We start from the raw sequence: 18,678 nt of genomic DNA, 5'->3' as shown, positions 1-18,678 counted from the left end.
CTTGTGACCTCTTTGTATGACCCCAGGCAGAAATGGCTACCCACTCCAGTATTCTTGCCTAGAGAGCCCCATGGGCAGAGGAGACTGGCAGGCTACAGTCCACAGGGTCGCAAAAAGTCGGACACGACTGAGCGACTAACACAGGCTTACCGTGTACTTCAGGGCCTGTAAGAAACCTTGTTTTTTCAAAGTTCCCTGATAGTAGTTGCTGAGATGTGCGGTGGGCAAATGTTTGCGGGGGTGTCTGCAAGTAGCACCGGCCCAGGTGAGGGCCACGGGCATCCCAGCCCACAGCATCGCGGTCAGCAGTCTGACGCCAACCGCAAACAACCCCAATGCACTATCTGTCCCCCACCCCAAACCCGTCAAGGGCCTAGAGCCCCTGGTCTGGGGGTGAGGAGTGGCGGGGGCAGACGTGGAAACATAAGCAGAGGGCCCAGAACCTAGGTGACCCGGTGTGGCCGGGACCAGACTGAGGTTGAGAGCAGGCAGAGGCCAGCCCCCAAGGTCCAGATCCGACCACCCTGCCTGCCTGTTCAGTGCTGGGCCGGCTGACCCCTGGGAGCAGGGGGGTTGGAGTCTTGCCCTGGCCCCAGGGGCCCTGCTGATCTCCCGTCCTCCTACAGAGTTGGGGTGGGGAAGCGCCACTGCGCCGCTGCAAACAACCGTCAGCTTTTTCCAGTCCTCCTCTTTATTGACTCCAAGGGGCTGCCAGAGCTATAAATAGATGTTCTTGAGCTAAAAATAGCCTTGCCAGAGGACAGCCAATGCTTCTAGCTTTTGGCCTCTTTGAGGACTGTTAAGGATGCAGGATTCAAGGACCTTACCTCCTACCGAAGACCCGGATGAGGGGCCCGCCTAGCTTTCTCCTGCTTCCTGAAACACACATACACCACACAAGTGTGTGTGCTCACACACATGCACGTGTGCTCATGTGTACACGTGTGTGTGGTCACCCACACTTGCACAGACACAGGTCTGGCTGGTGTCACCGGTTAGGCTACCTGCCTGCTCAGAAAGTGGGGGAGGGTCCCCAGGATAGGCAGGTCAAGCCGCCAGGAAGGGTCAGACCCCCCAAGTGGAGACCTTGCGCCACATTAGCCAGAGGACGGCGGGCAGAGGGCACAGATCTGCCGGGGACACTGCCCGGAGACTCCCGAGATGAGGTTCCCAGGAAATTCAGGGAGTGGTGCCTGGCACATCACAGGGGCCGTTGTTATAGTAACGGCTGGGCAAACTTTGGAGGGAGCCAGGGGAGTCTGGGCCAGAATGTGTCCCAGGAGACACCGCGGGGATGCTCAGCACTGCAGCGTGGGCGGAGGACGCTCGCCTGCGGCTCGGGGGACATTGACAGTGCAGCCCGGCCTCCTCGGCAGGGAGGGAGGAAGGCCTGCAGGGGGCGCTGGCTCCAGGGAGAGGAGCCCGGGGCTGGAGACGCACAGGGTGCTTCCCACCAGGTATCCTCTGGGCTTTGCACGTTCAGTAAGGAATTTAAACAACACCCTAAAAGCTAGATGCAGACGCTCTGTAGAGCTGGACCCCCATTTCTGTTGAGAAGGAAGAGCTGTTGTGTGGCAGGTACGTGCGTGCACTCACATGGACGCCTGCAGGGAGACGTGGAACTGCTCCCAGCAGTTTTCTGGAGACGGGGGTGGGGGGAGCTGAAGGCTGAAACTGAGATTCCCTTTTATATAGTTCTACGTTATTTAAATTCTCAGTAGCTTGAAACAGTAAAAAAAGGGCTGTTCTACATCCTACATCTGTTCCTCCCTGCTCCCATCCCCGCCCCCTGGGTTTAGGGTTCTGGGTTCAGAGCCATGAGTTGGAGGCAGTCTGGCTTTCCAAGCCCCATAACCCTGCCTCCTGGCCCCAGGAAGCCCCTCCACACCACCTCCCACCAGCCTGAAGAAAGAGGCAGCCAGACGCATGGAGAAAACACCCATCTCAGGATTTATTACAACACGTTGTTTCCAAATACAAAAGAAGGGGACAGGACAGGGAGCAGAGAGCGGCCGCGCTGGGGGAGGGGGCAGCGAGGAGGGGCGGGCAGGTGGGTGGGCAGCCCAGTCCAGAGGGACCGGGAGCCGTGCGGCGGGACCTGCCACCTCTCCTCCGCTGGACTTTCCAGCAAATAATAGGAGGGGGCCAGGTCCATTCCGGGGATCCCGTGCCAGGGCACTGGGCCATCAGGAGGGGGAGGGCCCCACTCCGCCCCCCCCCCAGGGAGTGGGTGGGACTGACCAGGGAGGGGCTCTTGACTGGTGCCTGGTGCCCCCTGCCACACGGAGAGAGGCTGGGCGGGGGGCTGAGACAGGGACTTCTCCCTTCATGACGACTCCCTTCAGCCAGTGTCTCAAGAGCAGAAGCCCCCACGTGCCCCAGGCCAGAAGCCACAGGGCACCAGCAGCCTGGAGAAGGACGGAGAGGGGAGCGGGCCGTGGGACCTGCCCCCAGGGTTGTGGGGCTCAACCAGTGGCCCCCACCACTGTCTCCTGGACAGCACAGGCGTGGGGCGCGGAGGGGGGACCAGTGCATCCTCCACACCCAGGGTCACCTCAGAAACCCAACGCGACAGACAGACAGGAGGCAGATTTACATAATCAATAATAACAATAATAATAATTAACCAATAATAATAAATACTTAAACCTCTAATCCATAGATTGCAAATACAACAATGATAGCTTATTTTCTTGGGGGAATGGGGTGGGGACAGAGGAACAGGAACAGGACTTTTGCTCAAAGGAGGTTTGACGGGACAGGAGCTGGGGTCAAAAGAACAAACAGAATAAACAGCTGGAGGGCAGCTGGGGGCAGGCAACCCCGCCCACCTGCCCAAGGACTCAGCCCTGCCCAGGCCACCCCTCCGGCCAAGCCTCGGCCTCTTCCCAAGGTGACCAGCATCCACTCCTGGATGCTGCAGGACATCTGAAGGTCAGGGGACACCCACTCCTGCCGCCAAAAGCCTTGGGTCCCCTTTACCCCAGATGGTGGGGGGTGAGGATAGCTGGGGCTTTTCTCCTGCCCTCACCCCCAGGCTGGCCCACCTGGGCCAAAAAGCTAATGGGGGTTGGGGACTGGCAACCTCAAATATACCAGGGAGACTTGGGAGGGGAGTGCTCCACAGGAGTGGGGTGTATGGGGTTTTTCTCCTCCGACAGCCCTATGGGGGCTGGCAGACATGGGGGACACCTCCAGCATCTGCTCACATGAGGGGTCTTTAGCTGGAGGGGGCTCTCCCAAGCGAAGGAAGGCTTCTACACCCACACCACCCCCCCCCACCAGAGGCATAAGGTGCCTCCTCTGAGAAGCCCCTCGACCCGCAGAACAAGACCCTGAATCTATCTGCCCTCTGACCAGAGGAGCCAATACTGGCTGGCCCAGCTATTCCCACTGCCCCCCAGGGGCCAAGTTCCCCCTCTGTCGGCTCCCCACCTGGCAGCTGGCGCTGGGGGGGTGCCCACAAAGTGGAGGAGAGGGTAGCAGCCTCCTCGGAACACGTGAAGCTGGACCCAGGCTCAGGCGGGAGTGGAAGTGCCCCACCTCCACCCCTGCCCTGGGGCCCCATGCCCCTCACACGCAGAGCCCCCTTCTCTGCGCTGCTACCGTCTTCCGGACCCCACTCTGACCCCCAACACCTGGCAGGCAGCAGGCTGGGGGGATGGGTGGCAGAGGCGCCCTCAGTGGCACTGAGGCTTGGTGCCTGGACGGGCAGGGGGCTGTGAGCGCCTCCTGGGGGGCCCCCGGCTCCCAGGACACCCCCTCCCACCTATGGCTTTGGTGAGGAGCCAGGAGAGGAGCAGAGAAGGGAGGGGCAGGAGAGGACGCAGCAGGAGGGCAGGGAGGCTCTGCGGCTCAGTCTGCGGCAAAGGTTTTTATCCTTTTTTCCCCTTTTCTTATGTAAAAAGTGCACGAAAGCTCAGCAGCCTCTTTGCAATGGTCAGCAGTGTTTCCTGGGGGAGGGGGCGGGGAAACCCCAGGCCTGGCACCCCAGCTTGCAACTGAAGGTGGCCTCATATTGCTTAGAAACGTGGGTTTCAGTTTAAATACCAGACAGTAAAAATAGAGCTCCGAGGACCGCCCGCATTGTTGCCAAATCATTGCCAGAATGAACAGCTTAAATAAATAAAAAATTGAAATATTTACTTCTCGATAAAAATCGCAGTAAAACCATTTACCTTTCTTTGCATTATATATAATATATATTTATATCGGGCCCAGCCGAGGGCAGCCAAGGGCTCGGGGCGCCGCGTCTCCGCGGAGAAGCCGCTCCGGCCGCGGTCAGGATACCTCGATGACCTCCACGCTGCCCGAGAAGCTGGCCTGCTTGCCCAGCGCGGCCAGCTCCTCGCCGCGCGCGCGCCCCTCCACCATGCCCTCCTCGAACTCCATTTGGCAGCTCCGGCGCTTAAACTGCGTCTCGGGGGCCGGCTCGTCGGGCCAGCCGGTCCTCGAGTCCCGGGCCTCGGGCCTCGCCGCCTCCCGCCGCCGCAGGTCGCCGTTGCCCACGCTTGGCCCCCCGGCCCGGCCGAAGGGTGCGAACCGCGCGCCGCCCGCGCCCTGCGCGCCCTCGGGGCTGCAGCACCAAGGCCCGTCGGGGGAGGGCGTGCCTGGGGAGTCGAGCGGCGGCGCCCAGCCCCCAGGGCCGGCCGGCTGACCAGGGCCGGGCAGCCCGGGCGCCGACAGGGCCGAGAGGCCGTGCCGCGGAGTCTGCCGGGTGGCGTCGCCGAAGTTCAGCCCAAGGCCGTGAGCCGGGGAGCGCGCCGGGGAGCCTGCTGGGGGCCGGGGCCGCCGGCGGGGCCGGGGGCGAGGCTCGGGCGCCACGTCCGGGCTGTCGGGGCTGGGGGAGGGAAGGCCCAACGTGCCCCCGGACGGGCTGTCCAGTTTGCAGAGCTTGGGGGCCTCTCCTGGGTCCAAGGGCCCGGGGTCATCGGGCCGCCGGCTCGGGGTGTAGGCCGACTTGATGTCCAGGGAGAAGGAGCGCTTGAGGCGGTTGGTGTCCTGGAGGCGGTCGGAGGAGAGGTGCAGGCCGCGCAGGCCCTGCTGCAGCGCGCTGGTGGCCGGGGCGGGGCCGGGGGTCTCCGCACCCCCCGTCTGTGCAGCCTCCCTGGAGGCGGCGGCCGCGGCGCTCCCGGTGGCGGCACTCTCTGAGGTAGGTGGTGGCGGCGGCGGCGGCAGTGGGGCGGCAGGGCCCGGCAGGGGCTCCGGGGTCCCGGGGTGCGACGCCCCGTCACCTTGCAGGGCGGCCAGCAGCTTCAGGCTGCGCTCGTACTCCAGCAGCTGGCCCAGAAAATTGAAGTTGGGCGAGATGGACGGGCGCCGGTCCTTCACGAACCTGGGGAAGAGCCGCGGGATGCGGGCAGGGCTCCGGCTGGGCCAGGCGCAGCTCCCCAGGCTCGCCCCCGTCCCCAGTGCCAACTCGGGGGCACCTAGCTGCTGGGCAGACCCCGGTGGGCCGGGACTGGGCTCAGGCCCGCTCCTGGCCGAGAACCGTGGCTCCTGGCAGAGCAGGTGGAGGGGGCGGGGCGAGGGGGTGGAGGGGGCGGGGCTACCTGTAGGCGTCGTCCGAGGACATCCCCATGGTCTTCATGATGTAGGCGATGGCGATGGTGGCAGAGCGGGAGATGCCGGCCAGACAGTGGACGATGACTTGGCAGCTGGACAACTTGGCTTTATCTGGGGGCAGGGGTCCACGTGAGGGCTGGGGCCCGCACAGCCCTTCCCTTCCCCCAGGTTTCTCCCGCCCTCCCCGGGCCTGGGCGAGGGGGTGCCGGCCACCTCACCGATGAACTCGATGGACTTGTCCAGCCAGGGCAGCAGCTTTTCACAGTAGTTGTCGTTGATGGGAATGCGCAGGAAACGGCTCTCGCAGATGAAGTCAGGCTTGGGGCAGGAGTTGCTGGCGTTGAGGACGTAGCTTATTCCGTTTTGGGTCATCAGATCCTGGGAGGGTAGGGAACAGGGTGGAAGCTGGTGCAGAGCTGGGCAGGAGGCTGAAAACGTATGCCCTGGAGGCGGGGCCGGCTCCTGGGGCCTTAGAATCTGGTTCCTGGAGCCCCCCCCCCCGCCCCCCACTGCAGAGCTTGCAAGCCCCCCACTAGGTGGAGAGGGGTGGGGGGCCCGCCCCTGCGAGGCCCGCCACAGCCTGTGTCCAGCTCCCAGGAATTTTAAGGCTGTGCTGCCTGGGCGGGGGCTTTACCCTCTTTCCGCGTCACCATTTTTAAAACACGGGGTTCTTTCAGGGCTGGCCAAGGGCCCAGTGACATCAGCAGTCTGGCATGTAGGCTGCAGAGCCAGAGGGGCAGGGAGCCACCTCTGCCCAGCCCTGCCAGGCGCTGCCTCCCTGGTCCTGCCAAGACCTCTGGGGTCCTCCTGCGCCCCAGCCTGTGAAGCCATAGGCAGGTTCACACCCGGGCGTATCTACCCGCACATCAACGGTCAGCTCCCAGCCCAGCCCAGGAGCGGCTGCGGGCTCCAGCTGCACACGCACCTTGTTCAGGACATCCTTCTGGGAGCCCAGGTAGAGGTGAGGCAGGATGCGGGTCAGGCCCACGCTGGGCACAGGGAGACAGGGCTGGGAGAGGCTCATGGGAAGCAGGGTAGCAGGCTTGCCCTCACAGAGGCCGGGGAAGCAGGAGGAGAAGGTGGCAAAGCCCCCTGCAGGCAGACGGAGAAGACGCGTGTCAGGGGGTGGGCTGGCTGGGGAAGGAGAGCGGCCTGCCCAGCCTCCCCCTGCCCAGACCCCGAGCAAGCCCCTGGCTGGAGCACCTGATCTCGGTGCTGGTCCTGGAGGGCGCCAGGCTGGCACGCTCCCGTGACCTGCCCCTGGGTCCACATTCCTCCTCACGCCAATCAGGGGCTGGCCTCCCTCAGGACGCCGCTGTGACGCCCATAAAAGCGGAGGCCGCAAAAACAACCAGGCAGCACGCAGCACGTGCGCGGCCCAGGCACGGGCAGGTTCAGAGGCCACAGGGGTCTTCACGCTGTGGCGTGGGGCCAGGCTGGGCCTGCCCGCCTCTCCCCCAGGGCTGATGCAATCCCTCCAGTTGGCCGGAAGCCCCAGGCCAGGCTCGGATGCCAGGACAGAGAGGCAAGGGCTTCTGAGGGCCCCTCCCGCTCCCGCTGCCCCGGGCATGACATCACTCTCTGGAGCTGGCATAGCCCACAGGGGCATGTGTGCTTGGGTTACGCCTCCATTCCACCCAGCAGGGGACGACAGAGGAGCAGAGGCTGGGCTGAGAGGGGAGCGCTGGGGACCGGAGCACGTGGGCCACACGCTCTACACGTGGCCAGTGTGTGTCCTGCCTCCTTGCCCGCACGTGTGCGTTGGATCACACGTGGGCAGGAGCCCCTCCGCTGGTTAGGAAGGCGCTGAGGGGGACCCACGGGCATACATCTGACTCAGTGAGTGACCTCGGGCTTGGGTGTCCTCGTCCTGCCTGCCCCAGACACTGTGCTGAGGTCCATGGAGTGGATAAGCAAACAACCAGGTCACGGTCGACCCTCTCCAGAGGAGGCAGAGGGGTGAGGCAGGGGCCCGCAGATGCAGCTGGGGCCGGCAGATTGCTGAGGCCAGAGATGACTGGTGACCTTGCTCTTCACTCCGACCCAGCTCAGCGAAACCAGAGTGCCTGTCTCGTGCACTCCCGGTGCCCCTAACAAAGGCTGGACTTTGGGGGACCACGACCTCCAGGCTAGGGGCATGGAGGTATCAGCCTTGGAGGGGAGTCTGCTGGCTGGACAGGGAGAAGCAGGTGGCAGTGGCACCAGCACTGCTGCTCAGGTCCCCCCAGGGGAGACTGGGCCAGGCCCCAGCTCACTGTCCAGAGCCAGGAATCCCTGGCTGCTGGGACTGGGGGACAGTGCCCGCGAGGGAGCAGCGGGGGGGGGGGGGGGGGCCTGCACCATCTCTCTGAAGACCCTTCTCTGCCAGTTCCTTTCCTCTGCTCTCTCAGCAGCAAAGACAGGCAAGTGTGTGGGGTGGAGAATTCCACCAGGAACCCCCTCTTCCTAAGGAGGGGCAGAGATCTGCCAGCCTTTGCTGCAATTTCTGGAACCCCCAAGAACTCCCACCAGGCAGAGTCAGGCAGCTTGGAGTGCTCCCAATAGACTCCAGTCCTCCCATGATTTCAGGACACCCCAGGGCCTGGGAATGGGTGATACGGGAGGGGCAGCATCCCTGCCAGCAGCCCTGGACCCTCTGTCCACCACTCCCCCGGGCGCAGCCCTCTCAGCACCTGGGGAGGCACCCATATCTCCCAAGGCTCTCCAGGGAAGCCTTCTTCTGTAGGGTACCCCTGCCCCCACCTCCTGCCCTCACCACCATGCCTTGCAGGTCAGGGGACGCGTGTCCCAGGAGGCACTCCTGGCCCATCCGCCTCTCTCACTGAGCATTCCGGTGCGGATGAGGCTCGGCCCCAGATGAGGGGGGCGCGCCTGGGAGCCCCGCTGCCCGCCGCAGTCCCGGGTTGGGGCTGCACCCGCCCTCGGACGGGCCGCACTCTGCGGCCCGTCCGAGGGCGGCGCGCAGGGGCTGGGCGGCCCACGGCGACCATACTGGCCCGCATTCCGCAGGGCCGCGCACTTTCCCATCCCCTCCAGGCGTCACGGCCAGCAGCCGTGCGGAAGGGGCGCGGCGTGGTCTCAGCACCGGCTCCAGACCCCAGCGTGGCCCGTGTCCACCGCCCACTCTCGCAAAGCGCCCGCCCTGGAGTTCCCTTCTCCCTGGCTGTGCCGTGCGTCTCCCTGGCACCCCTCTGCCCACCCACAGAGGGGGTCTGTCCTTCCTGCGGGCATCTGCCCAGCCCACACTGTGTGCCTAGCTCACTGGGCCGACGGCCTGCCTCTGACTCCTCGGCCCTGCCCTTCTCCAGGGTTCGGGTGGGCGCTGCCCCAAGCCTGGGCCCTCCTCACAGGGTCATGGCTGCTCCCTGGCTTGGTCCTCAGAGAAACGGGGGGAACCCTCTAACCCTGGGGCGGGGCACCGCCAGGTCGCAGGGGACTCCCCCCCCCCCCACCGGGGACAGAGCAGTAGGGGCTCTGGCCCACCCAGCAGTAAGGGGGGGGGGGCGCCGCTCCGGGACTCTCTTTTGAAACGTCCCGGAGGGCCTCTGGTGTCATTTGTAGCAAGGACACACGCGCGTGTGCATGCACACACGGGCTCCCTGGGGGACTGCGGGCAGACCGTGACACCTGTGACAGCCCCCACCGCTGGGCCCACACAGCCCCAGGGCACATCAGCTGTGTCAGCTCTGCAGCTCTGCGCCTTCCGGTTCCCAGAGCTCACACACGTGCGTGCGCACACACACACACACACACACACACACACCCTATCCACACATGGAGGGCACAGCACATGCTCACGGGACCCCTCCTCTGAAGGGTCTGCCCGGAGCCCCGGCTCCCGCAGCTGGAAGAGCAGGCTGCAGCCCCTCTCCTCACAGGAGGGCCGGCCTGGTGGCCCCCACGCCCGTCGTGTTCAGCAGGTGCTCCGGGCGGGTGTCGGAATGAAGAGAGGCACCCTAGCAGCCATGTGATGGTGGGGGTGATGCCGGTGTGGGCCCTCCACGCACCCCCTTCTGCTGTAGCCCAGGGCACCCAGGCAGGGAGGTCATACATCCTGGAGGACAGGCCCTGGGCCACCTGGGGAGGGGGCTAGCCAGCCTGATCTGGGGGAATGGAAGCCTGGTGGGTACCTCCACCGGGTGGGCAGGTAGCGGTGGTGATCAAGTAGGTGGTGGCTAGGGTCCCTGTGCCAGCGGGAGCATTCAGAGGACCCCTCTCAGTGGGGGGCCAATTCCAGCTCAGACTGGGGTTTCCCCAGGGTGGGGCCTACGCCTCCTCCCTCAGACAGTGTGTGTATGTGTGTGTGTGTGTGTGTGTGTATGTGTGTATGTGCGCACATGTGTGTGTGAGGGGGGCAGCTTCCAAGGCACACCAGGTCTTTGCCTAGATCCCTCCCCACCTCCCCTGCCTCAGGCCTATGTCGGGATTTCCCACTGTCCATGTCTCACCTGCTAGTGGTGGGCCTGGGCCCACACTGAAGGGGGGATCTGAAGTGTGGGGGCCCGGGGGAGGGGGTCGGCAGAGTCCCTGAGAACTCAGAGCTCCAGAGCTTCGCCCCTACTGCCCCAGCAGACTCTGGGCTCTGGGCTTAGAGAGGAGAGCAGAGGCCAATCCGGAACGTGACCCTTTGGACAGCGGCACCCCCCGCCCCGTGCCCTACTGCCAGCCGGGGAGAGAGGCCCTCGGGAAGGCACCTGTGAGGATAGCCACGCTGTCGAAGCAGCCATCAAGCTTGCTGAGCAGGATGGACAGGAAGCTGTCTGCAGCCAGCACGCTGGCGTCCCGGGTGCTCTGGTCGTAGACCACCACGTCCTGAGGCTCCGCAGCCTCCACCTGGGCAGAGGGCAGAGGTCAGGGGGGCCAGGCACCCGCCAGTCGCCATATCCCCTGCCGCCTCCACTGCTGCTGGTCAGGCGGTGGACAGGGGGGCCCTGTGCCTGAGGTGCCCCGAGGGCCGGCGCCCAGCTGCGTGTACACCTGGACAGCTGTGAGCCTGCGGCCACAGGGCAGCCCCCCCGGAGCAGGGAGGGGCGGGGGACACACCCCCCGGGGGCCTGGCCCCTGTGGAGGAGACGCGGGACAGGCGTGAGTTCCCGGAAGCGCATGCAGGCGCCCTGACCTCCGGGGCACGGGGAGGCCGGGCTGGCTCCCAGGGAGGCCCACTTCGGGGACTCTGAAGGCTGGGTGGAGGGACCTCTGGGTCTGGCTCTCCTACCATCCCTGGCCAGTGATGGGGCCACCGGGTGCTGCAGCAGGCCCTCCTTGCCCCCAGCCATCCCGGTAGCAGCCGTGGAAAGCTGAAGCCCACCAGCCCTCCCCTCTCTGCTGCTGGCCGGGGTGGGGGGGGGCCCAGATGTGCAGCCGCTGGGCTTGGAGCAGCTGGTGGCCCCCCCCCCACCCCACACTCAGCCCTTAAGCCTGCTGAGCTGCCGGCCCTGGGCCGATGATGTCACCGACAGCCAATGGGAGAGCATTCTGGCCGAACACTTGCTGGGGGTTATTCATCACCGGATTCTCCTCCCTGGAGGCCGCAGGGGACTCCCCAGCCCTGCCCTGAGCAGGGCTGGTGACCAAGACCCCTCCCTGAGCCTCTGGGGCCGCCTGGCAAGCCACACCTCCCCAACACGGCCTTCCGGAGTCACAGTCCAACATGGGCTCCATGCCCCTGGGGAACAGAGACAACTGGTGACTGCAGGTGACCAGAGATGGTCTTGCGGGTCTCAGAGAGGATTCCTGGTCCTCAAGACTCCAGGAGGGAAGGACCGGGGGCTGGATGCCCCTGTGTCTGTGTGAGCCCCCCAGCTGCCCATCCAGTCCTCCCGAGTCCTCAGGGTGGTCAGAGTGGGCCTGGCCGCCTGCCCCTCGCTGCCTATCCTTCTCCCATGTCCCCCACCCCCATCCACGGCCCGTGCGCAGCCACATCGCACGGCTGGGCCCTGCATGGAGGCCTCCGTGTGGGGCTGAGTGGGGACCCGGGCAGGGTCAGTGGCTTTGCGGGGAGGGCGTGAAGCCGGTAGGAGGGTGTTGAGTCTGTCAGCAGAGGGTCGCCCTGGGGAGGAGCGCTCTTGTAGTCCTCAGGTGGAGAGGGGTGCTGCCCGCCAATGGCTCAGAATCTGACCCCGAGAAGCACAGGGCAGCTTCAAGGGCAGGAAAAGGGAAGGCAGCCCAGCCCTGGCTCCTGGAGGGCCCGGAGCGGTGGGCAGCCCGAGTACCTGGCTGCGGGCGGCAGGCTGGATCAGTTCAGCGATGGTCACCTTGTCCTGCTGCAGCCGCCGCTTCACCAGCTTGGAGCAGCAAATGTTGACGGAGCTAAGCACGTGCCAGCTATTGTACTCCACGAAGGAGCGGCTGTCGATGACCAGCGGGCCCCCGGGCCCGCCCCGCAGCAGGCTGGCCAGCCTCTTGGCGTCCATCACCTTCCGTGGGAGCCGGTCCCCGGCCATGGCGTGGCAGTGGGCAGTGGGGAGGGGCGACCCCGGGAGTGGGCAGGGGCAGCTCCAATGGCCTGAGTTTGGCCTAGGGTTTGGAGTGCCCGGGCATGGCGCCAGACCTGCAGGGAGAGGTGGACGGTCACAGGTGCCGCGGGCCCCCGGGGCCTCAGAGGGGCTGGCGCATCTGGGGCTGACATGTGCCCACGGGGAGGGCTCTTGCCCCTGGGGCTCCTTCGTGGAGGAGCTCCCTAACCCCGCTGCTCACCTGCTGGAGTCTGTGACCCCGGGAAGGGTGCTCGGGAGTGGCCTCTCCAGTCCTGCACCCCCCAGGTCACAGCACCAGCCTCTCAGCAGGACGTGGCAAGGTGATTGGGGACCACAGAAGGCAGGGCCATGGGACTCAGGCAGGACGAGGCCCAAGGGTCCCTCCCCCGGGCCAAGGACCCCCGGACACTCACCCCTCCCAGAGCACCCCTTTCTGCCTGTCCCATCTTGGGGACGCAGGTCTCTCCCCGCCGCCTGCCCCCTCCCGCCCACTGGCTCCATAAGCCGATCATTCGGATGGGGTGGAGGGCGGGGCGCCGACTAGCTGGGAGCTCCGCGTCCCAGTTCTGCAGGTCAGGGTTCAGGCACACAGGGGGCCAGCCTCCTTCTCCTGCAGGGCTGGGTCACACACTTAAGGAATGGGGGAGACAGCACAGCGGGGCACCCCAGACACAGCAGTGCCCTGGGGTCGAGGAGGCCCCTTTGGGGGCCTGGTGGGTCCAAGGATTGCGGTGCGGTGGGGGGCACCCAAGGACAGGGGTCAGCGGTGAGTATGGGTGACTGTGTGTAGGACCCTCGGGCTCAGGGGTGCCTGGAGGGAGTGGGAGGTGGGTGGGATGTGAGGCACCAGAGTCTGGGCGGAAATCCCTCTGATTTGGTGCCAAGCCTCTGCCACCACTGGCCCACCTGCCAGGACTGGCCTTTCTCAGCGCCCCCCACCTCCCAGGCCTCACAGCGCCCAGGGAGGCATGCATCTTCAGGATGTTGCTCGAAAGCTGGGGAAACTGAGGCTTGGGGGAGGGGTGGGATCAACCCAAGGTCACATCAAGGACACTGGACAGAACCGGGCCCACGGCTGCCCTGTTCACCTGGGTCTTTCCTCTGCCAGCTTGGGCGCGGGGAGGCTGGGAGACAGACTCCCCCGCAGGCCCAGCGAGTGAACTCCCTCGGGAAGCCCCAGGCGGCAGCCACAGAGGGTGCTGGGGTGGGGCACTTGGGGACGCGCCTCACCTTTCAGGCAGCACTGATGGCCCTGGGCACAGTGGCCCCCGTCTCTGTGCCAGCCCTTGGGGTGAGCTCCCAGGCTGGCGAGGGGGTGGCGGAGGTCACAGGGGAGTAGGTGCAAGGCAGGTGGGGACCTGCCTGCCTGGCATGGGCAGCCCAGGGCTGGGCCACTGGAGCTGGTGCCAAGGGAGGCCCTGGACAGCGCAGGGGCCTCGGGGTCCTGCTCACAGGCGCTGCTCCTCCGGCGCTTGGGCGCCTCAATGATGGGGGCAGGGTCTGGGCTGCAGACGGGGCCCTGCCCTCCTGAGGGCCACGCCAAGACGGTGGTTCTGCCTGCTGAGGGGCCCTGCCTGCTCTGAGGCCTCTGTCCACATGTCCAGGGGTCCCCAACTTGACTCCTGTGCGAGCGGTTTTGAGAGTTCTCAAAACCTGAGTTTCCTGAGTTCTCACCTGACTCCCATCAAGGATGGGACAGGCCCCGCCTCCAGGTCCCCCTGACCTACCTGGGCAGAGCCTCCCACTGTGGGGTGTGGGACCTGCGTCCAGTCCAGAGGCTCAGGACCCGGGCCAGGAGGCCGTGGGCTGGGGACACCATGGGCAGAGTGCCCTCCCACGGGGGGAGGCGGGGCGGCGGAGGAGGCCTTTGCTGCTCTGCGTCCGGCAGGCTGGCCCCTGCCCTCTGGTCCTTACACGGCCGGACAGGTGTGGAGGGGTGCCCACTGCATGGAGGGGAAAGGAGCCTGGCGGAGGGGCCAGGAGGCGAGGCGAGGCCCGAGACCCATGGAGGAGCGGTGGAGGGGCTGGAGGGGTGGAGGGCTGGATCACGGGTCCACCTGGTACCTGGTCCCCACCCCGGGCTCCTGAGGAGCCTCCGGCTTGGCCCTATTAACCACTGTAGTATTGTTATTCGCAGCTGAGGGGGACTCATTAGCAAGTTGGCACCTCCGTTGTTGCCATGGCAACAACAGGGGAGCCAGGCAACCGCTGCTCCTGCTGCAGCGGGCGGAGCTGCAGAGCCAGGTCCTCTCCTCACCCGCTCCCCGCGACGGCCCTCAGGTGCCCACCCCAGCCTGGCCAGCCCGGCCTCCCCGGCCCCACCCGCCCCACCCGGTCCTGACCCTCCTGTCACCTCCCACATGCACAGGCTCACTCTCCCATCCCCGGGAGCCCCGCCCTTCCTGGGCTAGACCCCCTGCACCGTGCCGGCCCCCCGGGGGGGGGCACCTGGCCCCCAGGCCCTCCTTGGGCAGACCCCTCACCTCCCCAGCTGCGACATCAGACCAGGGCACAGAGCTGGGCAGAGCAGGGAGGGGGGAGATGCTGCAATAGGCCGGGGGCGGGGCACAGAGGAAACAGACGCGCAAGGGGCTTGGGCCTCCCCGCTTTTAAGGACCCTCTGCAGGCTCAGTCGAGACCCCTCCCCTGGGGAGGGAGCACCCAGAGCCTAGGTCAGCTGGGAGCCTGAGTCAGCCCCACCAGAGGGTGGCAGCCAAGAAGACAGTGGGTAGGGGAGGAGCCCCTACCCTTCCCGCCTGCCCCTGGGAGGCCACCGGCACCGCCTCCTCGCTTTCCTGGGGGAGGCTGGGTACACGGCGCTGCCTGGCCCTCATGTGAAATACAGGCTGGACACAGCCCTTTGCATACTGGCCACACTCAGGGCTCGGTACATACCCCGTTCCCACAACCCATCCCAGCCCTGCGTGCCATGATTCACATGACAATGTGTGTGCGCGTTCATGTGGTCGCTGCACGCATGCGTCCTCACCTTCTGCACGCGAGTGCCCTGAGATCCCAGCACGCCCCAGCCCCAGAGGCAACCACAGCCTCTCCTCACCGGCTCCCATGGCCTCCAAGAGGGACATCCATATCCCTCAGCACGTGTACGACCAGAAAACTCCAAACTAGGGGCATCCTCACCCGGGCACTTTGTGCTCAGCATCGGGGGAATGCAGGACCCCCAGAGACAGGCAGGCAGAGACCATGGCCACCACTCAGCATGGCTCCAGCCTGGCGGAGCCCAGCCACAAAGGCAGGCCTCAGGCAGAGCTGGCGGCAGATGGACCCCAGGTGCTGGCTCCCTCTGACCCTGGGGCAGGCTTGGAGGCAGAAACTGCTACCCTCAGGAAGCCAGGAGAGAGGCTGGCAGGGGGTGACCTCTCACAGGCAGGTGGCCCACGTGCTCACCTGGTTTGTTCTCTGCACTACCCCCCCCACCCCACAGCTCTCTGAGATGATTGGCATAGGACCCAAGCTGCGTCCACCCTGTCCTGGCTGCTATTGGCAAGGCCAGGCAGAGCCAGCCTGACCTGGGGAGGGTATGGACTTGGGAGACAGCGGGGTGGGAATCTACCCTCAGTGCCCAGGGGTTGGGGCTGAACTGGGACGGAGGGCTTGGCACAAGTGTCCTCGGGGAGGCAGGCTCAGGACGCACCAGTCTCGGCTTCCTCTGTTCCTGCCTGGCTGGTTTTAGCCCCGCTGATCTGCAGGACTTCACTGGGCACCCCTCCCCCATGCTACCTGCCTGGGCCAGCATCTACTGGTCACTGTCTGAGGGTTCAGGCAGAGGGGGCCTCTGCCTGTGTGTTCCGACAGTCAGAGCCCGAGCCTTATCACTCTTGCTGTGGGCTCGCCCCTTCCTCTCCTATCCCTGGGAGCTGGACATCTAGAAGACAGGCAGACAACCTCCGCTTCTTCCACCCCCCCCCCACGACCCCCCCCCCCCCCCCCCCCCGAGCTCTCTGTCTGGTTGCAGGTTCTGGGCCTCAAGGTCAGCTTCAGCCTAGAGGAGAGGTGATGCTGGGAAGGGTCCTGGTGCAGAAAGGGGCTTCAAACATCTTTCTGCATCTCTGTGCCTGGAACCCGCCCTTTCCAGAGGCAACCTCTGGGACCCAGCAAGCTTCCCGAGGGCAGCAGGGGACTAGAACCTGCCTAGCAACTCTCCCAGGGCCCTAGGCTGACTACAGCAGGAGGTATTTCAGTTAGACTTCAGGACGAACTCCCGGTCCCTGGTCACATTCTGGCTATCTTTGGTGGATGCTTATCAACCATCTGAGGAGCAAATGCCAGGGACACCTGCCCTCTTGGGGCAGGACAGGGGTGCTGGATGCTACCTGCATTCCCTGGGCTGCCGTGGGAGCAAGGAGGACTCGGGAGATGCTGGGAACGGACAGTCTCTCAGACCTCCACAGACCCCCAGGAGCAGAGGGCACAAAGCAGGAAGACCCTTCCTCCCCTACACCAAGCTGCACAAGAAAACTGCAGACTGCACACTCCATCCGCCACCTTTCTCCTCCATCCTACGGAGGCCGCCCACCCCCCACCCCATCACCGCGATGCCCAGGCCCCAACGCTCCCCCTCGAAAAGTCAGTACATATTTTGCAGCAGGAAATCAGAGGGTAAATTCTCCCAGAAGGGATGACCTCGTGCGGGCTGGGCCCATTTCTGCCCCTTCCCCTCCAGGCCAGACTATTACATACCCCTCACCCGAAGGTGGGCGCACAGGCTGAAGGAGGCTGGTTGCACTCAGCCTGGCAGTGCCAGCCCCTCCCCCAGCACCCGCCGCGTCTGCAGCAGGCTGGCGGCTGGCCTTTATTCCGCAGAGGCCAGCTGAGCTCCCCGAGGTGGGGGTGCCCATCGCAGCCTGGAAAGACAGGGGAGAAGGCCAGACACGGAGCGAGCCTCTCCTGAGGCTGCCACCCGCCAAACGCCCTCAGCTCCTACGGCCCAGGGCGCCGCATCTCCGCGCCCGGTGCGGGAAAGGACGATCCTCTCCAATCCTGGTCCCTGTGGGGGGGCTTTTCGGGGGACACATGGAACTCGGATAGATCCACGCTCGATTTTAATGGTCGTCCTCGTCCTTAATTCATGCCCCTCCCCCAGGCAAAATAAGAAAGAATTGCGCGTAGAAAGGCTGCGAAGCGGCGGCCGGTGTGTGCCGGGCCGGGGTCCGCGGGGCGCCGCGGGAAGCTGGGGAAGGACTTCTTGGTCGGGTCCGCGGCGCTCCTGAGGGCCGGTGGGGGCTGCTCACCTCCAGGCCATCTGCTCTTCCCCGTGCCCGCCCCGCGCAGCCCCGCCGAGCGCTCCCGATGCAGCGCCCACCCGGCCGAGCCGGGCGCTGGGGCCGCGCGCCGGTGAGCACCAAGCCCCTGGCGCCCCGCGCGTATCCCCAGCCCCCCGGCGCCTCGCGCGTCGCTCCCAGGCCCCCGCGCGCCCCCCCCCCCCGGCACCGCCGGCGCCTCGCGCGTCCCCCCCAGCCCCCCGCGCGCCTCCCCCCCCCGCCGCCCCGCCGGCGCCCCGCGCGTCCCCCAGCCCCACCGGCACCCAGCTCACCTCGCTCTCGCTCGCCTCAGGGCGGCACCCGGGACCCGCGCTGCGCTCAGCGCGCCCGCTCCGCCGCGCAGCCCATGGGCCCGGCGGGGGCCCGCGCAGCCGGGGCCGGGGGAGCGCGCGGGTCGCCGCCGTCGCCGCCGCCGCGGGGAGCGCTCGCACGGGCCCGAGCGCGCGCACTGCGGGCGGGCACGCGCGCATCCCACCCCGCGGCTCGGCGGGCGCGGCCGGGGCTGCTCCGGCTCGGGCTCGGGCTCGGGGTCCGGCGTCCGGCGGGGCGGGGGGCGGGGGCCGCGGAGCCGGCTTGGCAGCCAAGCTCGGCCGCGAGTGACAGGCCCGGGGCGGAGGGCGGGGCCGCCGGCGGGGATGAGGTCATGCCGAGCGAAAAAAGCCCCTGACGTCACCTGCAGCCAATCAGCGCACGCGGCTCGGGGGCAGGTGACGTCAGCCAGCGCCCGGGCTCCGGGTGAAGATTAGAGGCGGCGGCCGTGGGGGGCGGGGGCCGGGCTCCGCGCCGTCGCCGGGCGCCCTCTGCCCTCCCCTCTCGCCCCGGCCCCGGCTCTTAAAGGGGCCGCGCGGCCTCGGATCCCGCGCCTGGAACCCCACCTCCAGGAAGCCCTCCGGGCCCCAGCACTCCGCTCCACCCGGAGACCCCCCAGTCTCATCTTACACCCGCGGAGGGTCCAGTCGTCCGGGTCCCGAGCGCAAGCGTCCTCTCTCCGCCGGCCTGGCAGGAGCTACCCTACCCCCCCACCCCACCCCACCCCTGGCAGTCTTTGTTCGTGCGGGGCTTGCCGCGGGCAGCGGCTTCTCTAGCCCGGGGCGGGCACGGGCGCACCCCGCGAGCCCAGCCCAGGCGGCGCTTTACCTTAGGCATCCACGCGTCCCCTCTCCACGAGCCCTGGCAGTGGGAGCCTGGGTCTGCGTTTTACGGGGTGGGGGATAGAGTGGGAAGCTCAGAGGCGAGAAGGTGTGCCTCTGGTCACGCATCTGAGTTCTGGCGGGAGGTGGCGGCCCCCTGGGCAGCACTGTAACGTCTGCTCCAGTGATGACCTCCAGCCTTTGTCGCTTCCAGTTAGAAATCCA

General features: G+C 66.3%; 1 protein-coding gene across 5 annotated transcripts; it reads right to left on the bottom strand.

Moving 5' to 3' along the window:
• Window positions 1-1,929: 1,929 nt before the first annotated feature.
• On the bottom strand, window positions 1,930-18,545 carry DUSP8 (dual specificity phosphatase 8). 5 transcript variants are annotated; one of them, XM_070457883.1, is made up of 7 exons: window positions 18,461-18,545; window positions 11,778-12,115; window positions 10,260-10,398; window positions 6,491-6,657; window positions 5,784-5,943; window positions 5,553-5,676; window positions 1,930-5,335 (listed from the first exon to the last, which is right to left on the bottom strand). In XM_070457883.1, the coding sequence occupies exons 2-7, from the start codon at window positions 12,006-12,008 to the stop codon at window positions 4,282-4,284; spliced, it is 1,875 nt and encodes a 624-aa protein (XP_070313984.1). In that variant the 5' UTR covers window positions 12,009-12,115; window positions 18,461-18,545; the 3' UTR covers window positions 1,930-4,281. The 5 variants fall into 5 exon arrangements, with proteins under 5 accessions (XP_070313984.1, XP_070313986.1, XP_070313983.1 ...); XM_070457885.1 differs by lacking the exon at window positions 18,461-18,545 and adding an exon at window positions 17,596-17,722 and having other exon boundaries at window positions 11,820-12,115; XM_070457882.1 differs by lacking the exon at window positions 18,461-18,545 and adding an exon at window positions 17,596-17,719.
• Window positions 18,546-18,678: the final 133 nt, after the last annotated feature.

The sequence above is a fragment of the Odocoileus virginianus genome, chromosome 28 (assembly GCF_023699985.2).
Source record: "Odocoileus virginianus isolate 20LAN1187 ecotype Illinois chromosome 28, Ovbor_1.2, whole genome shotgun sequence".
Lineage (NCBI taxonomy): Eukaryota > Metazoa > Chordata > Mammalia > Artiodactyla > Cervidae > Odocoileus > Odocoileus virginianus.
Note: the sequence above shows the minus strand (reverse complement) of the source record. Positions and strands in the feature narration are given on the sequence as shown.